General features: G+C 31.6%; 1 protein-coding gene across 10 annotated transcripts in view; it reads right to left on the bottom strand.

The window, feature by feature from the left end:
- Positions 1 to 25044, bottom strand: part of LOC143200833 (uncharacterized) — a 623832-nt gene that overhangs the window by 153941 nt on the left and 444847 nt on the right. For all 10 annotated transcript variants that reach the window (XM_076411562.1, XM_076411560.1, XM_076411561.1 and 7 more), the window contains 2 exons: positions 19415 to 19545; positions 18723 to 18856 (listed from right to left, as the gene is read on the bottom strand). In XM_076411562.1, the coding sequence (XP_076267677.1) occupies positions 18723 to 18856; positions 19415 to 19545 (265 nt within the window). The remainder of the gene's footprint in view (positions 1 to 18722; positions 18857 to 19414; positions 19546 to 25044) is intronic.

The following is a 25044-nucleotide window of genomic DNA, read 5'->3' on the forward strand; positions in this document are numbered from 1 at the left end:
ATTGACTTTGTTTTAAATACTTTAAAACTATTACCGGAAATACAACGAGGTGAAATTAATTACATTTAACATCAATTTGTCCAATTAAAAATGTATTAGTGTTTAATTAAGTTTTCAATTTTAATGCAGTGTCAGCTGAAGAGGCCTCGCAACGTTAAAGGCTTATTGACAGTTATTTGGAAAGCGTTTTGTTTTGTTTTGTTCGCTATACTAATATAATTGTCTTGTCAGTGGCATGAGGTCCGAGGTTTATTGAAAACCTTTAGAATTATTTTGTTGTTTCATCGAGCAGACACATTATTTAATATACTAAATACAGAATGAACTAACTATATATAAATTTCAATATTATTATCTCATATGATATTTAATCAACACACTATTTCTTTATAGATACTATAACATGAAGTAATATATTTTTTTAGAATATACATATATATTTAAATGTTAAAAATATAAATGTATACTTGATGTACTTATTTATACTTTCAAAACTATTAAAATTATCTATTATATTTAATTTCAAATATTTTTTTATTAAAAAGTGACTCTCGTGAATGAATGCCAATTATTTATAACATGTATAAAGAAAGGCGTATGATCTACGTACAAATTATAAAAAAAAATTTCTACGCTTTTTTAGAGTAATAACGATTAGCTGTATAAAAATTCAAATATATATTAGAAGTATTAATTTGATTATTACTAATAAAATTGCTACCTTGTGAACTTCTCTATTTTATCGAATAGGCACATTATTTCATATACCATCTTTTATTAAATATACACTAATTTTAATATTATTATCTCGTTAATTTTATGCTTTTCCTTATTTTTAATCTCTATTATTTTTGTCCTCTATTTACCTCTCCCTCCCTCTTACTCTATTTGTAAAAATTACAATATTAACCTATGCTAAATTATTTTAGGAATAAACATATCTATTTCAATATTAAACATGCTAATATATAGTAGAATTATTTATATACCTTTTCAACACCATATTATAATTATGTATTGTATTTAATTTCAGCGACATTTCTTAATCTAAATTGATAGACATGAATAAATAACTATTATCTATAACATACTAAAAATTTATAAAGAAAGGTGAATCATGCACATATAAATTATGATAGAAAAATTAGTCTGAAAATAAAAATTAAAAGTACTTTGGTCGCATTACCATCTTATGAAGCAATTTCAATTGGTAATCTTATTATCCAAGATATCTCGGATTGTGATATTTTTTTAAAAAGTTTTTAATTAAATATATGAAATACTAATTTTTACTCATCCCACCTATGGATTTGTTATGCAAGAATGAATTTTATAGAAATAATAGAAATAGATAATGATAACAAATTTTTCTATTGTTTTGTTAAATACAGTATTTCTTATCTTTAATTCCTGTTAAAAATATTTAGTTATTGATTTTAAAAAAGTGATTTTAACATATTTTAATCGCAAGTTTATATTTTTAAAACATGTTTAATACATTTTTAAAATGTATAAAATAAAGGTAAATCATAGTCCCACAAATTATGACAAAAATATATATTACTAATATATATTATTATATACTATATTATTATTATTATTATATACTATATATATATATATATATATATATATATATATATATGTATATATATATATATATATATTTCGAATGTTTCAATTATATAAAAGACGATTTATCAAAACTGCAAAATTTAATTAATTCGTAATGCGGTACTTAGCGATAAAATCGACTGGATAAAACCTAATTAGATTTACGTCAACATTTTATTTGGAAATGTTGCGAAATATTTATCGCAATATGAAAATGCGTCTGTTCAAACAATTCCCCAGGCGAATCTATGTACACAGCGGCACTAATTAAAGTTAGAATAACGTTTTTGATTGGCTGTTGAAGGTGGATTTTACCGTTCGATATTGAAAATTTGAAATGCAAAATAATTAGTCGAATGAGAAAGCTTTGATATTGAATTTGGATGGTCGGATTCCAGCTTTCCAGCCGTAATCCCGAAAGATATTAATTGATGTTCCATTATTAAAACGGCATATTAAATCTTCTAATCATTTATGTTCGTACATTGTACAACTGGGAGTTGTAATTTTAATATAAATGTTACATAGACTATTGCATTTATAATGTTATGTGTACGAATACTCGGCGTATTATTACAGGCCTTCGGTTGGGGAATGTTGCTTCGGGATTGGAGCTGCCAGTGGCATTGCAATTTTTGGAGACAATAATGGTGATCCAAAAATTATCTTTAGCGAGAAAGCGTATACTTGGGTGAATGGTTGCTGTATCAAGCATTGCTACCGTATATAGGAAAACACCATCACAAACAGTCTGCTCTTCATGAACTTAGATAAGTTGCACGATTTTATTAATAATGAAAAAAATTATCAATAAATGATCATTATTGCTGAAGATGTAGTTGTACTTTTCAATTTCCTTAATTGATAACTGGCAGATATTAATTCAACAACAGTAGTAGCAGCTTTGTATATATTGTATCAATCATTGCTACCCTATATAGAAAAACACCAACACAAACAGTTTGCTCTTCAAGATCTTAGATAAGGTGCACGATTTTATTAATAATGAAAAAAAAATCAATAAATGATCATTATTACAGAAAATGTAGTTGTACCTTTCAAGTTCCTTAATGACAACTGGCAGATATTAATTCAATAACAGCAGAAGCAGCTTTGCATATGTTGTATCAAGCATTGCTACCGTATATAGAAAAACACCAACACAAACAGTTTGCTCTTCAAGAACTTAGATAAGGTGCACGATTTTATTAATAATGAAAAAAATTATCAATAAATGATCATTATTGCTGAAGATGTAGTTGTACTTTTCAAGTTCCTTAATTGACAACTGGCAGATATTAATTCAATAACAGCAGAAGCATCTTTGCATATGTTATATCAGACATTGCTACCGTATATAGAAAAACACTAACACAAACAGTTTGTTCTTCAAGAACTTAGATAAGGTGCACGATTTTATTAATAATGAAAAAAATTATCAATAAATGATCATTATTGCTGAAGATGTAGTTGTACTTTTCAAGTTCCTTAATTGACAACTGGCAGATATTAATTCAATAACAGCAGAAGCATCTTTGCATATGTTATATCAGACATTGCTACCGTATGTAGAAAAACACCAACACAAACAGTTTGCTCTTCAAGAACTTAGATAAGGTGCACGATTTTCCGATCTAATTATATTTTGAGCATCTTAACTACTGTTCTGATGAAGAAACTATTCTCTTCACTGTTGGATTTTCAGTTATAATATGTCAAAGATCAAGTAGGACGAGAACTTATTTGTTACATTCAAACTAAAATAAAAGGGTGGAAGGCGCTTTTAATCGCGATTATCGATACTTTGTATGGGAAAACAAAATTAATTCTTTTACTACATTTATCGCAAATATATCATATTTCCTTAGTATATAAACCTTCTCTACACTTTTACAAATATTTCAAAATCAAAATCAGTCAAATTTGTCCAGCTGTTTTCGAGTTTTAGTGAGACTAACGAACTATTTATTTTCATGTGTGTAGATTTCCATCTATTTCAGTTCTAATATGTCATAGACCACGTCCATTATAATTTACTTATTAAAAAAACTTATAACTTATTAAGATAACTTATTTCTTACTTTTAAACTACAATAAAACTATGCAGGATCTGTTAACGCTGTCGCCTTTTTTCGACTGTTTTAATCCCGATTTTCGACAATGAACACGATCGAATCAGAATAAAAACCCAATTTCGAGGCATCGATCGCGCCAACGCGAAAAAGCCACAGGAAACAATTCCTGAAAAACTGCATATTCCGAGCTGCCGATCGCTAAACGTGGAAGTAAGGTGGGGGCGGAGCGCCACCGGCTGCGGAAAGAAACGAAAGGAGAGAAGTCGGAATCGGCATTTTTATTTTTATTACCACCTATTGTATTCGGCAGGAATTTATATTTGACCTCAATATAGGAATTTAAACGGCATAACAACCGGAGAGAATGGGGAAAAATTTGCCGGCTTTGTTGCGAAACAAACGAACTAAATAAGTCGTTCGGGCCAGTTTTGTTGTCGCTCTTCCTTGTGATGTTCTTAAAACACTTCATATGGTGGTTTTGATAATATACAGAATAACGTTATTATGAACTTTTGTTTGTACTAGTGACCACCTAGTAGTCGAAATTCAACTTCAGTTCATTATGTAGATAGAGAAAGAATTTTGACATTTAAATCTCATAATATGAAAGGGCTCATCATACGAGAGAGAGGCCAGTTGGCAAAAGACTGACTTCATCAGCAATAATAATTAGTCAATCTATACAAAGAAAGACATATATTTTAATTCAGTAGGAATAGCAGTTCAGAAGACTATAATAAAAGTTTTCCTCGAGGTACTGGTAAAATATTATGTCTTATTAATTTTATATACGATTCGGCAGTAACAATATCTGGTATCGTATATAAAATTATACTGCTGCATTGTTGGAAGGTGGACATATGCTCATTCTTTTCTCAAACTGCCATTCAATTTATAAACGGTAGATGAACTGACATGAAGTAACACTAAAATATAAGTAATAGCGGAAGTGATATAGAATTGAAAATAATAATTTAGGATGAGTGTATGTATCATGGCGCATAAACGAGAATTTGAAGCATTTAATCGGACATTATTTGGACATCATTCAGAACCAAACGCTGCCAATAATTCTCAGATCAACAACTGCTGATGATATAAATGTTTGCTTGAAGACACCGAATCTATGGAAATTCCTTAGACATTTCTATTGATACTTCCGCTGACCGTAGCTCGTTTGCACAAAACGTTTGTCAATTCACAATGTTCGATGGAGAAGTCATTTCGCAACAATTCCCAGATGTTGATGCCAATTACAAATACCAAGCTTGGTAGAGGCAATGTGATGCTTTACTAGTATACAGATTTGAATGTAAGAATACAGTCAAATTAATGAACAAATGCATTCATTTAAGTCGATTGAATGCCTTACTGATCCAAATCAAATCGACAATTATCCAACTGAATTAAAAAATTCATTGGATTTGCCTGAATTACCACCACACAAATTATTGCTCAAGTTTGGACCGGTAATAAACTTGTTACTAGCCAAGGGTCAATATAATTTGTTAAAAAACACCTTGATTGAAGCCAGTATACTCATGGGAATGTTCAAAAACAAGGAAGTGCTTGTACCAATAATACCACAACACCAAGTGACTTTTCTTTTGAATTTAAGCTTCTACAGCTGGGTTTTCGTTCAATATGTCTTGTAATTAATTGCCTTCGAGTTTGGTAACTCAGACTGATCTTTGCCATTGGCAATTTTGAGCCACTTTTAAATAATTGAAGCCAAAAGTAAAAATGAAAAAAAGAAGTTGTAATAATGTGTATATACTACCGAATCATATAATTTATCTTTCTGTGGCATAATACTGTCTTATGAACAAGTTCTATGCGATAAGAGACTTTTTGGATTTCATTTAAATAAGCAACGATGAAGCATTCTTCATCTAAGATTTAATAGGCCCACTAAAACCAATTTAATCTATTCATTCTTTGTTGGGCTCGATTATGTACCATATTTTTGTTAGTTTATAACTCATTAAGAATATTATCTTCATCTTTTAACAATTGCTGAGATATTTCAATAATATTCTTACTGGACTGACCAAATTTAGTGTACAATCATTACCTTTTTTCAAAGGCTTTTTCCATCAAGCCCAGAACGCTTTTTGCCTTTGGTGTCAAAATTACCACTTTTAATCGATAGAGTATGTTTATCATAAACTTTACATAGAATTTGATGACCTTTAATCGCCATTTTTTAATTTTAAGTTAACAAGTGAATTATCAAGGCACTAATATTTTTTTGACAATTTAATACTCCGGAACACCATCTATTGCAGATCTATTAGAACTATAGTTTAGATTATATTCCTGATAGTACATATAGTTCAATTATGGTACACAATAGTATTAGTAGTTCTTATCTTTGAGCCCTTTGGCTTGACAATAGATTTTCTTGTTAGTTGTGATGATATTCCTCAGGAAATTGTGGATAAAACTTTAGAGGTTTATTGTAAAATATTAATTATAAGTTCCAAACAGCTTTCATGGCCATGCTGATGTCCAAGAGTAATTTTCGTTGAATAAAATAGTAAAAACTAAAAGACTTTTCAAACGATCATCATTGACATTGGTCTAGAAATAGCATTAATTAACCTACAAACACTACTATGGGGAACCGCCGGCAAGTCTAATATGTTCTAAAATAAGGTATTGTGTGCCATTGTCGATATTCCGTACGTTCCGTATGTTTCAAATGAAGTGATACAAAGCGATATTCCTCAAGAACCAGTAACAACTATAATTCAACGTGTTTATGTGAAGTACGTCGAAAGATTGTCAATATATCACAATGTAGACGCTAATCAGCTAAATATGCAAACTTACAGTGAGGTGCGTAGACTAAAACGTTTAACACCATTCGGTCTGATTATTGGACATATATAGACCTTAGAATAAGCTTTTAAAATATTTTATACAGGAGATCACCTAACGAAGTGCTTTTCTACTTTCCATGTATGTATGATTTAAATTTAACAAATACTTATGGTCCTTTGGGAAGATTGTGGAGCTACTATGAGGAATAAAAAACTTTCTGAACTAGTTACAGTTTAGTATAATTATAAATCTGAATATATTTACAGCTAATAATGAGATAATGAGTAGGTTCCTTAATACGAATAAGATTTCTTAATACTAATTCGTCACTAGACCACTAAATTGTTTCATACTAACTTTGAGACTCAACCAAAACTGGTACACGCAAAAATTCACAAAACATGTCTGAATAATTTTAAGGTGAATTGATTAAATCGTCTTCGCTGCATACCGCCATAAAGTAGAAAAGCCCTCCGATTCATGAATCATTCTCCTGGACAAGTTGTATCCATTTAGCTGTCGCGAAACTAATGTAAATCAATTTACACCCTCGGAATAAATCTGGCAAAAATCCACCACTGTACGGGTTTCCATTTCCTTTTTTCGTCGTCGTCCGGGACCGCGGTCACGTACCACCTCCACGCCCTCTTCCCCTTCCCGCAGACACCAAGACCGAACCCATTTTCGTATGCGAGTCGCGACCCCATCCGACCGAACACGAGCGCGTCTCGAAACTTGGACCGTTTTCGACTGGAAGTTAAATGTTGTGAGGTAAAAACCGATCACAAAGAGGGCGAATTCCGGTTGTTTACGGGCCCGGGTTTCGGGCAACGTCTGGACTCGGAATTGCGGAAACAATTAGTACGGCGGCGGCGACGACCCACTTTTTAACTAATGCAAACCGTTCGGTACGGGCTTGGATGCTGGATGCGGACCGGATTACTGGTGTTTATTTGCAGTTCTGCAAGAAAGATTCTCGGTCTTACCCCGAATTCCTATTAGGTCGGTTTATGTGGACTTCCACTCCAACAGAATATATATCATATATATCATTCAATTTAATAGATATGCTTAGTACAATCTTAGTTTACAAATAGTTTATTACTAATATTCGGTTGTACTTACATTAATAGGCGAGGCGAGTACGGGATAAATACATCAGTGTGTATTTCTCAAGGTAAATTTAAACAAATCTACTTAAGTTAAAGTTGAAAATACACTTTTAAACCATATACAGTCTTTTCAAAGTTTTTTTAGTAATGCGTCATGGATATTTGTGAAACATTGCAATGTTGCCGCATCAACTCTGAGTTTTGGATCAGTTTGGCTTTGATATACAAGAAAATTTTAATCTAAATAAAATAATTAAACAAAAATATTCGAATCAAAAGATCAAAGAATATAAACAGAATTTCTTTCAAAGGTATGTAATTGAATTAAGCCCAGAAACAGACAAAGATTATTTGCTATGAAGAACAACCAGAAGATTTGAAATACCAATTACTCGAGTGCAGCCAATTAGAAATGATCGAAATGAATGGGTTCGACGCAACGATGAAAAAGCTGAACGGTTCGCGCAATACATAGCTAACATATTTCAATCTAATGACATAGAATCTACCATGGATACATCTACTGTTTATCAAGCCGATGTAGATCTAAATCTAATTTCTCCATTGTAAGTTGCAACTGAAATTGATATCTTCTATACAAAAAGGCACCTAGTATAGATAACATTTCACCTGGATTATTGAAATAAATGCCAGGAAAAACAATCATCATGTTAACATATATATTTAATGCCTGTTTAAGACTGAAGCATGTTCCGAAGTGCTTTAAGGTGACACAAATAATTATGCTCAAAACACCTGACAAACCTGCAGAAGAAGTCGAATCCTACAGGCCTATTTCGCTGCTACCTACAATATCAAAACTATTTGAGAAATTAATATTTAAACATGTTAAAAATTTTGTAATAATACCATATTTCCAGTTTGGTTTTCGAAATCACCATTCAACAATCGATCAAGTGCACAGAGCAACTGCGGCTATTGAAAAAAGCGTTCGAGGAAAAGAAATACTGCCCTGCAATATTCCTGAATGTCTCACAAGCTTTTGATCGGGTTTCGCATTTGGGAGTAATCTGCAAGAAGAGCAAATTATTACCGCATAACTATTGTCAACTGCTGGAGTCATATATTTTAGGAAGAAAATTTAGAATATCGTACGAAATGGCGTTCTCGACATTAAAAAATATTTCGGCTGGAGTTACACATGGTAGCGTCTTAGGATCTCTCCTATATCTGCGCTACACTGCTGACCTTCCAACAACAAAAGAAACACTACTTGGAACCTTTGATGACGACGAAATTATTATGGCAAACGAGATATATCTGCCTAGGGCGGTAGAAAATATACAATTGGCAGTCAACAAAATCTATAAATAAACGAAAAATTGGAAAATTCAACTTAATAGCTCCAAATTTGTCCACGTTAATTACAAAGCCAATTTGGACCTATGGGGTGAAGATATGAGGTTGCACTAAAAATTCAAATCAACTAGTCATCCAATGTTGTCAAAACAAATTTCTTCGATTGATTACCACTGCCTATCGCTACGTAACCAACGAAGAATTGCACGATGACCTGGAAATCAAATGGATTTGCGAAGTTATCGAAGATTTCGCCTTGAAACACTAAAAATGATTATTAAATCATACTAACGTGGAAGCAATACAACTGCTGGACAGCGCGCAGGATGTCAGGAGATTGAAGCGAACCAAACCATACGAACTTATATAAACTGTATACCTTTAGTATAAACTATAGCTATAAGTTATTATAATTTTATTACATAATAGGAATACATATTGATGTGATTAATGAATAAATTTTCTCGCGCTCGTCTTGCTTGTGTATTAATCCAAGTACAAATGAAAAGTAATAATAAATTAATTAAAATTAAGATTGCACTAAGCGTATCTTATAAAGATGTTAAAAAAAAGATTCTTTAAGGGTGATAATATCAAAAAAATTGATTTCTAATTAAAGTAGTGTTTAAATCGACCTTTATACTTTTAACCAGTTCCTTTCGACCTTCTAATGGTAAATTATGAAAACCGTTAAACTCGGCGGAAAAAAAAGAATAAATAAACAAGCCCGAACTTCCTGCAGGATAAACAGTGAATTTTAATTCCATTCTAATTGCACTAACGAACAAATTAAAACCCGATCTACATTTAACTCCACCCCAAGCAATTTTATTTTAATTGCGTTATAACTCTTAAGATTTTTCTTTCGGCGCTCCATTCTGGGCTACGTGCGCGGGGAATTTAAGCCAGATGGAGAAAGCCCGGGCTATAATGAAAGAAACCTTTTCGAACTCGGTTCCCAATAGAATCACCAAAGGAAAGGAAAAGTTAAACAATTACGTTAACGCCTATGGGAATGCTGCATGGATACCAATGCTGTTTGTTCGGAATTCATTAGTTCTTTTACGGTTCAAGTTCAATTTCCCGTCAGCGTTTATTTTAAGATATTTAAACATTTATATACTTGACTGATCACTAATTTATCGTATTGTTCAGCAAGTTTTTCGTGGACCGTCTATTCGTCACCGCACATTGCGTCACCAATCTCAATTGAGACTTTATTTTTAATATGATTTCACGATTGATCCTATGGAATTTTCTGTCAATGAGCCGCTTGCTGACGCCATACGAATGGTGGGGGACGGTTTTTTAACGCGAATCTTCACTACAGACGAGACACACTATTACAATCCCGAGTGCAAGATATCGTCTAAAGAGTGGAGGAAGAAGGAGGAAGAGGCACCAGTCAAAGCGAAAACAACCGTGGGTAAGGTTCTGTGTACGGTTTTTCGTGAGGGGCGTGCTGTACGTCGATTTCCTTCGCACTCAACGTACCATTAATGCTAACCTTTTTAGAACACACGTAAAACAGATGTGTGAACAATCGCTCGAAACAGATTAACATTCCAGCATGAAGTGCGATTCTTCTACAGGATAACGCGCGCCTTTATACCGCGCGTTTCACGCTCGATACAATATCGGAATTAGGGTGGGATGTACTGGAACACCACCCCCTACAGTCCGGATTTATCACTGCGACTACTACATGTTTGAACCACTGAAAGAAGCCCTCGGAGGTCAAAGATTCAACACCGACGACGAGGAAGAGGAGTTCGTACGCACATAGCTGTCCGAGTTGCCCAAGGAATTCTTTGATACCGGCATCAAAATACCTCCGAAAAACCGGAAAAAATGCGTAACTAATGAGGGAATATAACTACAAAAACTGTGAATTTAAAACAAAATTCAATAATATATAAACGTGTCAGAGTATTTTTCTCGACCATATTTGAACCACCCTCGTAGTATATTTATTACTTGCAAACAATATTAGGTTAGCGCTTTATTACGAAATATATTTTCTAATAAAATATGAATTAATAGCTACAGAATTTACAAGAAATATTTACAATTTCTCCAGAATAATACCAATTACTGTCAGTTTTCTAAGCAAAAGATCTCTTCTTAACTCTTCTGTGTTCTCCAAACGCTAAATTGATTGAATGTTTTAATATTCGAAATAGATTGATTAATGTTGATATTATCAACCTGAAAAATCTTCTTCCGAACATCAAAACGCTTTGTAAACGGGAATAAAACGATTCTAGTTATTGTAAGCGGCATTAATGCAGCTAATAAGGTTGCATAAAATAAATTGTCATAACAATTCTAAGACGAAACGAATCTCTCCAGGTCAGCCAGTATAAAATATTCAAGCATATTTCCAGACATTGTAGGTTGGTGCACATTAGGACCTATTAATAGGAATATCCTTTTATCCAGTTAATTAAAATAAAATCATTGTTCTTCGTTGTTTACAGTTCTAGGTAATAATATAGTTATTTGTGCTCCCTAACAAACCGATTTTCTGATTGATCTACTGTAATACCAACGTAATACACGCTCGAATAGATTTTCAGACCAAACTAGTATCGAGAACGAGGGAAAAAAACGCCCGCTGTAGAGATAGATAATCTATGAGTTAATGGTCCATTTAGTTTACCGTTATTAAGGTAACGCTAATGTTTAATGAACGCCTGCCTGGTCGCCTACTACGGATTCGCATCGCGCAAAATATGAAAGTTTATTATGGACAAAGTTTGGCACAATTCCCTAACAAGCGGCCTAAACACGGAACAGGGCGTACAAAAGGTAAACTAGGAATTTCCTCCTGTAAACCAGACTTTGTTTAGTCTTCGGAGGTAGTGGAACGTGAAATGATTCTTCTCGAACAGCTAAACTTGGATGATAAAGTTTATGTTTCGCCATGGAAAATATCAAATTAGAATTTCAGATTTTTCCCGTCTATTCGGGAAGTAGCTGGAGTTAGTGCGGAAAACTTTGGCATTAGCCGTAGTGTATTTACTTATGTCGCTTCTTGGATCGGTTGTGATGAAGATTATTGGGGAAATTTGAAATTCTTTAGAGTAGTTTTAAAACAATACTGTTTCCTTAACGGAACTATTGAACTTGATAACATTTAAAGTTTTTCAATAAGAGCTTGAAATCAGCTTGATGGAGAAATAGGTTGAAAATTCTATATAACAAAATGTCAGTCGTTATTTTCGGGCTGATTTTGTTACTATTTATTATCGACTGTATCATTTGTGTTCCTTTAGTTACTATTTTTGGTTCTACTAGTTTCATTCGACTGATTGTTAACGTTCTGGCTCTGTCGTCCTAGCTGCGCTTTGACAAAAATGTACTCAATTTATGCTTACATAGATTTATATTTAATATATATAGTTTTATGAATTTTTTGGTAATTTGCTTGTAAATAACAATATATTGTATTTTAATATAGTATAATTTTGGAACGATATTTTTCAAGATTGTTAATGTAATAGGGTAAAAAATCAAATTTGTGAATGATAAAGAGTAAAATTCTTTTGACTCTTTTCTTTGTGGCAATAATAGGTAATATTTCGATTACTCTCTCGGTTTTTGTTAAAAAATATTTCCATTCAATAATAAATAGCTTTCTAATAAATATAAAGCTCTAGTAGTTATTGTACGATCATTTTTAATTATGTCACAAATTAGTTTTTTTCTATGATTAGGTATATGTTAAATTTTTATTTAGTATTTATGGTTATTGTATACATTCCACAGAAAAAATTTATTCCTTTTTACAGATCCACAAAACATTCAAATATTAAAGTAATTCTAATATTAATTACTACTATTAATATTAGAAATAAAATGTAATTATTATTTCCATGGTAATAGTACTCAGTACTTATTTTTTCCTTCTTTTTTAAGTTAATACGTGAAGGAATATGTACATCTCCTTGTCGCTTATACTACCGTTGGAAAATATTAGTATATATAAAATTAACTGGTTGAAACAATTATCTCCGTCCTTTCCTCTCTCACAATTTATACAGGAAAAGGTTCGTATATCTTCGTCCGATATCACGAATTGTAAAAACAGTCGAATCGTACATTTGACTGAAAATAGTAATTACTATTTTCAATCGCTAGTTTTTTGACTATCGACTCTTTCGACTGTTTTGCTACTATCGACTATTTTAAGTCGATAGTTCCCAACGATATTTATTATTAGTCATGTACGTGTTACATTACATTATTCTTTACTTATTTATTTCACTCTTCAATCTCGAATATTGGTCCCATGTGTTCCAATTAAAATTCTATGAGACTTTGAGATAATTTGTGTAGTAATTCGCATCGGGTACATTTTTAAATAATTTAATATTGAAGCCTCATTAACAAGCCACACTTTCCAGTAGCTGTGATTGCATAGAAATATGAACAAAACATTTTTCACTGCATTGAAAACGTCTGGATTTGTATCGAGTAGTTCAATCTGAAGAACAAAGCTGAAAGCTAGCATGCTTCGTCATATTCAATATGTAGTTTCGAACCGGTTTGGACGTAATAAAAGGGCTGGTTTTGGTGCAGAAGTCATGAAGTGTTCTGCAGAGGTAAAATATTTGAAGACACTATTCGATGAAACCATTAATGGTGATAGCTATCGACTACAAACGCCTATCACTGTGAGACCCAACAATGGTATTCTTTAGCCTACCAACGCTCGACCACATGTTGCAAAATCGGCGAAAACATACTTGGAAACCTTGATATGGGAAGTGATATCCCACCCGCCGTATTCTCCAGATCTTGGTCCTTCTAGTTACTACTTGTTGACCTGTTTAGCAAACGCTTCACTGCTTATGAAGCTAGCCAAAGAAAAAAGTCGATTCGTGGATAACCCCGGGATATAAATTGTTTCTTGGAGATGGAATTCGCAATTTTTCCTGGGAAAAAGTAGCAGATATCGATGGGAACTACTTTGACATACTTTCAAGTTAGAAAAATCCTTTAAACAAATTTATAAGTGTAATAGATTTGGGGTTTTGTTTCTTTTATATTATACTTTTCTTTCTAGCCTTAGAACAATAAATAGAGTGACACAAGCTCGTGACCCTTTTAACCACGGTGCAAGAGAGGCGAAACCAAAGGAAACACTGCAGAAATAATCTTCCTCCAGCGCTGGCAGCCATCGAACTTAGTAATGTAAAAGTTAACTTCACGACATCCCCGTCGTCGACGACGACGATTGTTTTTGAACTTTGAGGTTCAAAGGCTTCCCGAAGCCATCTTTTGTGTACGAAACTTTAATTCGTCCTCGGTGCGATTTTCCCGTCCATAAATAAGCCAGCTTTGGAAGTTTATAAATGTGATTGTTTTCTCGTGAACGACATTTAAATTTCTACAAACCAAACGCCCCCCCCCCTGCTCCCTCTCGTCTTCCGCCACACTTCGCCACCCGTGTAGGGACGCCATGGGCGGTGAGGAACGTCTATATCTACGCTACCGTATCTCGCAATTTACTGTTCTCGTTTCCCCTGCCGTAGCTGCTTATCGAATAAGTCAAGTTTGGTTTCAATTTTAAGGGACCAAGTCCTAATTTGCATGACAAAATGTTGCGCCGTTATATTCGGTTCCTCGACTGGAACAAAGGCCACTCAGGAAATAAGAAAAAATACGCTAGAAATTATTTATGAAATTCAAGAGGTCATATCTGGAAATATATAAATAAATATGAAGTTACAAGTGCTACTATGTAACTTGATGTCGCCAATTTGGTATTTATTGATCAATAATAAGAATAGTCAATTCAAAGTAGCAATAACACGAGTGTCAATATATGCGGGTCTAAAGTTGTAAATTCGTTTTATAGTCAGACAATATTATCCTTGTCCTTTTATTCTATTTAAAAAGAGATAGAATGCTGGTAGAGAAGTTCGAACATATAAAGGAATGAGCCTGCAAAAGTTGTCCGTTTGTAAAACGTCTGAAAATTCTTCAAAATATTATAATTATGGGTTATAAACCGGCAAACGTTGTTTTAACGGTTTGTTTTAATAAATTTGAAATCGCCGCGGTTTTTATTGAAACAATTTTTTGCGCCTTGCAGCTGCAGTGTATATTAGTACGAGCATGATCATAATATATCAAAAAATAAAATACAATATAACCTTAAATTCGCCAAAAAGAAACCGTGTTTATGCGAAACAGGTGACAAATCAAGATCAATCTTGGTATTTCAGAGATCAAATGCACGAAATGTATAAAACAGTAAGTAGTTTTTTCAATCGAAACATAATTTAATACAATTATTACAGAGAAAGTTGTTAGTTTGGAAAGAATCCACAAAGATCCAAAAGATATATAGCTATTTGAGAGATGTAAAACATCCGTTCATTCACTGTAGGATAATATAGGATTTAAGTGGTGTAAAGATTACACACGAAGGGGTTTAATAGAACTTCCAGAGATTGCTTTTAAAATAATACGATTTTTAAAAACATATAACAAAATCAAGGAAGGAATATATCAATTTATATATTTAAATGAGACATGAACATTTCAGAATGGTACATTGGGTTACTCATGGCAAGATGATAATAAATATTTTAAAGACAACGAAAGCTGATGGAAAAAGGTAAATGTTGGAATAACTATCGATTAGGTTTGAATAGTCATAACATTTATTTATTGCAGACATATAGTTATTCATGCTGGAAACTGGATTGGTTTTATTCCTGGTGCAGAATTAGTGTTTCTCTAAGTCTAAAGGTGATTACCATGAAGAAATAAACCATATCTTGTCTTTGCGGTAGTATATATATATATATATATATATATATATATATATATATATAAATATATATATAAATAAATTTCGAGGAAATCATCTTAAAGAATGAACTATTTCAAATTGTTACTTGGTAAATATAAATGAAATATTTGTTATGGCCACAGAGTATTACGTCTTCTTCCCTATCACTGCATTTGTAATTCAATTGAGTTGATACGGGGTATTGCAAAGAATTATGACAATAGATATTCAGGTCGAGGAGGATATTCAAACCAGAACTGTCTGGATTTATGGAAAGAGGCATTGTTGAAAATAGCAGTTGCTCACTTGATTAGTGTTTCTGAAAGTGAGAGTGATTGAATGAAACCTTATGAATGTTGATTTTAATATAGAAAATTGAATTTAATATAATATGATAGGTTTATCTTGATTTCAATAATACTATTATCGCAGTTCTAGTGATTCTAGCATCTAGTGATTGTGCTCTCATAGTGGTACTCTTTAAACTGTACTGGCTGCACTTATTAATTTTTTAATAAGGGTTACGTTGTTTTTCTTCATGATGTGTTGATTTCTTCCATATTCTATCAGATTTCGTGGCTAGGGTGTCTGGAATACCAAACCGCTGCAATTTTAAAACTGTTATATTTTTTATCATATTATTATTTCAGTCACAAAGTGCAGTCATCTGAGGTATCGATTCTGGGAAAATTTATTTAATGTTTCTTCATTAATTAAATTCTTCCATTCGTAGTATGACAATGATTATTTAACTGTGATGTATAAGAAAAATAATCCATATAAAATCCAAGTGCCCTAAAAAGTTCAGTCGTTGGAATGCGGAAATGATGGCTAGGAAACCTTAAATGACGTCAATGTTTCGTGACGCTTCTGATAGTTGTTTGACATGGTATATTTTTAAATATTCTGTATGTATGTCTACTAAAATATCAGTAATCGCAGTTGTAGTTTTAAAATAAATCTTCTTTAGAATCTATATATCCTATGTTATTATTACAAATAAATATTTTTGTAAATCTTCAATACAGTCATCATGTGATTCCTCATTTTGGATCATGTATACAAAGCGCAAAACACTTATATATTGAACAAAACAGTATTACAAAAAAAATTTTGCTTCTCCTAGATTCCAACTTTCTTCTTTTATATTAACTATATTTTGCCCACTTCACAGAGCAAATTAAAATAATTTTTTGTTGCCAAAAATGAAAATAAATGACAAAAAATATCTCTACATCAAACAGAATAGTATTACCTTAACGTTTTACAAGTATATATAATATGTTTCAAAATATCTTTTTATTCATGCATGTTCACAATATCAGAAGTAATGCTAGGTCACTGAATCTAATAAAAATCATGTACTAGTTTTCCTGTCCTCAATAATTTGGATCGTTATATTTTTTTAGTATCGAGAAGTTTTGATTTTTTAATATCAAGCAATTCCACTTGCCTCACTCAATATTTTGTGAAATATGTTGAATCAAAACTTGAACCAACCCACCTGGAAGACAGCTGGGCTCTGGAATTGATCTAATAACTGATGGAACATTTTCTAATTCAACAAATTCTCATCAGTTCTATAGTATGCCAAAGTTAGAGTTAAGAACCTTAGAATGTTCCATTAAATGATGGAAATTAAAATAGAAATTTTTTCTTCTTCAGTAAGTTTTGCAAAAAATTTCGGTAGGATGTTTCTGTAGAACATATTAACTTATAATTTACCATTAACCTCTATTTTTTAGTAAAAATTGATGGAAATTAAAATAGAAATTTTTTCTTCTTCAGTAAGTTTTGAAAAATTTCTGTAAGATGTTTCTGTAGAATATATTAGCTTACGATTTACCATTAACCTCTATTTTTTAGTAAAATAATGCTAATCTAAATGATTTTTACGATAGTCGTAAGATGATGAAATGGTATTTTTATCACCTCAAATAATAAAAGCGACAATCTCTACAATAGATATAATATTAATATATAATCGGAAACCATACATAAGCGTCTTTGTGTGCTGATCTCAAGAAAAATTTTTGGAAATATACTGATATAATACTGACTGAAATAATATATTAAAAGTAATAAAATCCTCTTATATATAATATATATATATATATATATATATATATATATATATATATATATATATATATATATATATATATATATATATACCAATTAGTGACTACGTTAATACACTATTCCTTGCTGGTATGTAAAAGTTGTCTACGACAAGCTTCGAAGTTTTAGTTAACTAAAACGTTGCCTATTTAAATATCTGCAAAGACTTACAACTTGAAAACATTTCCGTGGAAATAAACTTTCTCGGTAGAAAGACACATAGAGAAATATTCATAGTTTAGTTGGTGTTGGAAAATTACTTTGTAAATGGATGGAACTTTTGACTTGTTTTAGAAGTTCAAACATTCCCTTATCTAGTACATTATAAACTACTCTAATTATGTATAAAAATAGTTATTCGAAATTATTACGTCCAAGAAGTTTCAATTATTTCAAGTATACCCGAGGGAGGATTCCTTAAAAATTATGAAAGGAGAATGAAAACCTAGGAAAATGATGAAATGAAACAGTTAGTTAATCTCAAAATATTTCGCAATGGGATATATTACAGCGAAAAAGTATGTTTTAGAAAACAGCATAACTTATTAAAAAATAAGAAAGAAGAATAGTTTTGTGTAAAATAAATACCCAAATAGATTGGACATAACATGAAACATTACTAAATCATTCTAGGTGTTACGCAATTTGTGGACGAGTTTTGGAATTGATAATATTCCATTTTCACAATATATTCTTTATTATATATTATCTTTTAACTTAAGAGTTTTTTATTATATATTCTTATTTATATTATCTTTTAACTTAAGAGTTCAACGTGAAGTAATTGATAATAATATTGATATGGCAGATTGTAATTAATAATATAATTTTTACTCAAAGACTCACCAGAGTTTCCTGTTGATGAGCCAGTACCCAACAGAACGTCTATGCTACCATCGGATAGAATATCGGCATCTTGGGTATAGATGGAAAATGAAGCATCCTCTTGCATTCTTGCCAACATTGCAGCCAAACTATTTCTGTAAAATAGAATATCCATAAACTACGGTTTATTCTATATTTTAGTTCAATTTTAGATTATTTAATGAAGACAATATACTACTTAAAAATAGATATTACATTATACGTAAAACATTTTGGCTGGGTAATTTTAGATCGATTTATTAGCTCATAACAACATATTTTCATTGTAACAAAACAAAAACTATCTACGGCTGCTAAACGTTTTGCATTATTTTATATGTATGTATATCGATTCTGTCAAGTTGATTATTGGTATCAAGTTGAATATGTGGCAATAATAAGTTATTATACGCTATTGTACAAAGTGTCACAAGAGAATAATTGTATTTAGTGGAATCTCTTTAAAAACGAAAGCTGTGAATATTACTTAAAAATAATATAGTACAAAAAAAGACCTTATTAACAAACATTTTTTAGTCAAGGATGTTTGTCACTGGCATTCTGAAGTTTCAATTATTCTACCAAAAGAAACCTATTCATTATGCATGAATATGAATATATACCGTACCTGACCTAGTATCGAAATTAAAAAAAAACTAATTAATTTTTCCTACCTGTCGAGATCATCTGGTTCCTTAAGTTGTAAAGTGACATTTCCGTCAGAAGCAGTAGAATACATGAAAACAGCATGACTGCCAGAATAGTGTTGAAGAGGTAAACGTACTCCAGAAAATTCATGTATAGCCTGTAACAAAAATTCCTTTTAATATCGAGAGCCCTTGTTCTTAATTAGTTTTTTTTCAGATCCTTTTTTTATATATAAAACTTAATTGCGATTTCAAAATGTATACAATATATACGGTATATTTTATATAAAAATATTATATTATATATAGAATATGCGACTGGTTGAACGCCAATAAAGAGCGACACTGAGGATAAAGCAGACCAACCCATCTCACTCGTTCATCAGTCAGGTAATTAGAAAAAACCAGATGGATGGATTACCTAACATATATACATGATCTTTGTTAAAATATAATGCAAGTTGAGGAAGCAGTCTTCTGCTGAATAGAAAAATTTTTAATTAAAAAATCAAGAAAATCTATAACTAAACATTTACAAAAAAACGAAAGTGTTGATTATTTTCGATATCATTTCCCGGTATTTCTTGTTTTGTTTGCTTAATATAAATATGTGTATTTCATCAAAAGGAAAGATTTTTTAATAGAAGAGTTTTACAAGAAATAATATTTCAGCAGTTAATTTAACTAAATGCTGCAATTTACGGTACTCTACAACTAGGGTTTTTTAAGAACGGTTTATTTTTATTATATGAAATATGTGGATCCAAGTCGTATAAAAGTACAGCATAATTCTGTATAATTTCAAGAATGGATCGAAAATGAATTGAATAAAAATTTACTCACATACCATTATACTCTTTTACACACCCGCAGTTTTAATTAAAACAATATAACAAGTATCGTTCCTGTTGAGCATCAATTTGGCGACATCGATGAGGTTGCCCTGGGTACGTTCAACGCTTCACTTGATTATTTAATCCTTGTAGGGCGTATAATGCGACTTCACAGATTCTTCAAGTACATAATTAATAAGATTTAAGGATTAAATAAAACCGTCTAAAACGAAAAAGGTCGTTTCTCTAGCTGGATTAAGGGGGCATATAAAAGGGCATTCGCAGGGTGGGAGTGTATAATAGAATTTGGGTTTAACAAAGTTGGGAGGGCACTGGCGTAGGTGGGGGAAATGTAGTTAAATGCAATAAAACCTGGAAGATTGTATTTAATTTATTTTTCGTTTGAAATTAAATTATAAAAATCAAGATGTTCACAAAGGAATATTGGTTGAAAAATAGAAGACAGCAAGGTAGCAGATAGCAGCTACCAAATCTTGAGAGCGAGTTTCTGCGTCTGAAGTTATAGATGAGTTTCGTTCTTATTACAATGTACCGAATGCAACTCAAAATCAAATTAAGTAATGGATGTGGAAACTCGTAAACAACCTGTCGAATGGTAAGAGGTCTAGTGCTCTGAATATATTTTTTTCTGAATCTCTAGTTCATATTATGTATAAAAACAAGATACTAAGAAGCTTTATTAACCAACATTTTAGGTCAATAACTCATTTCACTACTGTCAACACAGAGCAAAAATTCAATATATCACACCTCCATTGGCTCTGTAACAAGACTTGAAAAGTGTGATATTTTGGTATTATAGGCCGAATTTATTCTCAACCGATCTTTTCCAACGGTGATATTCTGAACATAAAGTTTATATCAGCAATTCAGAATCTATTGAAATATTAAAAGAAAATATATAAATACAAATAATTTCTGTTTCTGGTCGCAGAAATATTAAAAACAAAAAGGATATAATGCATACACTATAAAACGCAGTAAGAAACTGATATTTACCAAATGTGTTTATTTTTAAGAAATAATAAATTATTTTAGCCGACACTGCATAATAATAATAATGAAATAACTAAGAAAATGTTTTTTTTTTCACGATACTAATATGTAGTATTTTTGATAATTTTTAAAGTATTTTCACGTTTTTTAAATTTTTATATAAGCTATTATAACATTAGAGAAATAAATTGATAAGAAAGGTATATCATAATCAAGTAAATTATGACACAATATAACAACAAATTGGTTACTTTTATTTCGGATTATTTTCGACTTATCAGTGTTTTATGACGCTTAAAATCAGATAAACCTACGCCTTTGTCCTGTTCCCGGCCTGCTTCGACTAAAATCCAAAATCTATTTTGCTTCTCAACCATGCAAATGCTGCTCTCTACGTTTCGTTAATCTAGCTAGAGAGACGACCTTTTCGGTATCAAAATGGTTTTATTTAATCCTTAAATCTTATTAATAATGTACTCGAAGAATCCGTAAAGTTATAATAAATTTGTGATAAGGATTAAATTGTATGAGGAGTGAATTTTTTTCAAGGAATGTTACTTTTTATTAAAGGATAAATTCTATTTTATTAAGGTTTTAGAAGTAGAAACTTTTTCATAATCCCTTATTTCATTAGCCATGTCAATTATAATTTTAGAGGATTTTTATATAAATGCTTATATACATAGTCCAACATCATTTTGCCAAGTTTACCTAATTTTACTTACTTTACTGATTAGAAGAAATATGTGAGTTGTGAAACTTTTATCAATTTAATCAGTCATTGAATGTTCTAGTACTTCGTATATCTCTTTACTAAATTTATTAGTACTTGCATTCAAGATAGTTCTCAAATTCGACAATAACTTTTTTCATTTAATCCAAAACTTGCATCCATTTACATACACCTAAACCGACGCCATAAATATCGCTTCGGCAACTCATAATTTCTGGACTGAGAGATCGCGATTCATATTGTTATTCTGTGCGTCTGAACGCCTCGAACGGTAAACTTTAGATTAGGTTTTAGTTCTGACCTCCACTGCCCTGTTTATTGGCTAAATAAAATTTTACGACGGTTCAGACGTGATCCAATTTTATTTGCACGGAAAATCGCATGCACCGTCCCCCGGCACGTTTTCAATGTTGCAATTTTCCACGGAAGAGACGAAAACAACCGCCGAATGCGCCCAACACGAGCTGAAATTGGTTTCAGTGTCTTAAACAATCGTTTAAAAAGAATTCCGTTTGTATTTTTATCAGGTTGATTCGGCTGAATTGTACGACTTCCTTTCAAAGTGGAGCTTCTTTTATTTTCAAGTCATTTGGAATGTTTTCAGTCTCTATTTGTTGCTTTTGCGATACTATTTTCTTAAGTATTTTAATATATATTTTATCCGATAAAACAGCGAATGCACGTCATCAAAATATATGATATTGTAAATATAATATATTGTGCATTGTATGACGCTAGTGAACTTTGACTTTTGGTTTACAATGTTTGCCGGTTTATAACCTCTAATTATTATCAATAATATTTTGAAGAAATTTTCGGGCATTTGGCAATGTGGCCCATCATTAAACCAAATGGAATTTTATAGGTCGATTCGGTTTAATGTTCCGACATATTAGACAGCATTCTATCTACTTTTAACTAGGGCAAAATGAGAACGAAATATGCACTCCAAGTTTAAGACAATTTTTCCATTTTTATAAATTGAAATTGGCACTATATTCGAAATCATGTATAACATACACTGGCTGTTTTATTGGACAGGCTACTTATTGTTGCATCAATAGTTTGTTTTATAATTTAATAACTGAAAATATATTTTCAGTATATTTTATTGTCCTTTTTGTCAATGACGATTCTTGGTAATGAGATTCATCCGCAGATTTTTTAAAAATTAATTACATCTTTCATTATATATGCTTAGTACAATCTTAATTTACAAATTAATTTATTACTAGTGTTCTGTTGTACCTGTAAACAAGCAAGGCGCGTATTGCATTAATAGATAATCTACTTAAGCTGAAGTTAAAAATTCACCTATATATTGAACAGTTTCTGTTGGTTTGGTCCACTTTAATCTTCTGATTTGCTGCTTGTTGTTCGGTAGCTGTCTTGCTTTCACGTTGCTATGACTTATTTTATGTGTAAGTGAAATCTTGGATCACTTCGTAAATCATTCAGCAGCATTTGATTTCAAGGTCATCGCTCGACATTGGTTACGTAGCGATCAGCACTGGCAGTTAGTTGTAGAATTTTATTTTGGCTGTGTTGGATGACTAGTTGGTTTGATCTTTTAGTACAACCCCATAGGGCCAAATTGGCTTTATAATTAACGTGTAGAATAATAAACATACATGTATATTTTCGACTTATTTGTATGTTTATATGTCAATATCTTCCTTTTGGACAGTTGACACTGTTGACACAGACAGTGTTTGCAACTTTATGTTTATTCAACATAGTTAAATTAATGTTTTTATTCTTCAATGACAGATGCAATATCATTATGAGTTAAAAGTTACCAAATTTTTTTTGAGTTTTAGTTTTAATTTGATATGATAGAATAATGTACAGAGAAGGCTCGCATCAAATTTTAACGGAATCGTTTTAGTAGAGTTTTTTATATCATTGACGATTTACTTCTAAAGACTGTCTATTGCTAAAAAATACTTTCTAGATATAGATTGTCATGAAGTACTTAATTATTAAGGTGAAAGCTGGACTTTGAATGCGCTTAAATTATTTTTGTGTATACTTTTTTTGATTCTTGATTATTATTATGCACAATGTGGAAAACTACGATTCATCTTTCTTTGTATAATTAGCTTCGTAGTAATGCATTGGTAGTTGTGTTAAAATCAAGGTAAAACTTTATCTACTCAATAATAATCAGACTGTTAAGTATACAAAATTCGATTTCCAGAAATGGCGGTTTCGAAATACCAGCACGTCCATTACTAAAACGTGAACGATCCAGACCCATGAGACGATTAACACGTCGACCAACTGACAGGCCGTCATCTATCTGTTAACAGATCTACCGCGCGCAATATCCGTTGTTCAATAATTGTTTTAAATCAGAGGTACGACATAATCGCGTCAGTGTGCGTAAATGAAGCCATTCCTGGCCGAGATTCGTAACTGACGAGTTTGTTTGCCTGCAAATAATAGCAATAATTAACACCGTAGTGGTATAATTGTGCAATTCTAAACGTATGATTTATGATGGAGGGGGGACGCGATCCGTTTGGGGAAAAACTGATCGATTATCGGTCCCTTGCCGAGCCCAGATGCCAACTGGAACGCGGATAATAGAATAATAAATTTATGGGATTATTCGGATTTGAAAATCAATCTTTATGAGTCCGACGGAGGGAGTTTTAACTGGTATAATATTGTATTGTATAAAAAAAAATACATTTAAAAAGTATAATATTCATTGTGACATTATATGTATCTTATGGGGGATGAATGCCTGACATTACGGATGTAGGAAAAATATCGATACTTCGATATATCGATATTTTCTAAAAAAATATCGATATTTTTCAATATTTTTTCAAAATAAATAAAATATAATTTTCAATAAACCTTTAAAATTGATACTTAATTTTACTATTTAAAAAATGTTAATTATAAAATAAAGACAACTTTTTATTTTGTTTCTTACTAATTACCTGGTAAAATGTTATTGTTCTAGGTGGGTACATTCTTAGAGTCGAGAGATAGTCAGTCTTGTATAGGAAATAAGTGGCGAAAAATAGGAGGCGAAAGAAAAAAAAATCGATTTGTGGTAA

Source organism: Rhynchophorus ferrugineus, unplaced genomic scaffold, assembly GCF_030347505.1.
Source record: "Rhynchophorus ferrugineus isolate W39M unplaced genomic scaffold, kcgeb_rfMv2 rfM8, whole genome shotgun sequence".
Lineage (NCBI taxonomy): Eukaryota > Metazoa > Arthropoda > Insecta > Coleoptera > Curculionidae > Rhynchophorus > Rhynchophorus ferrugineus.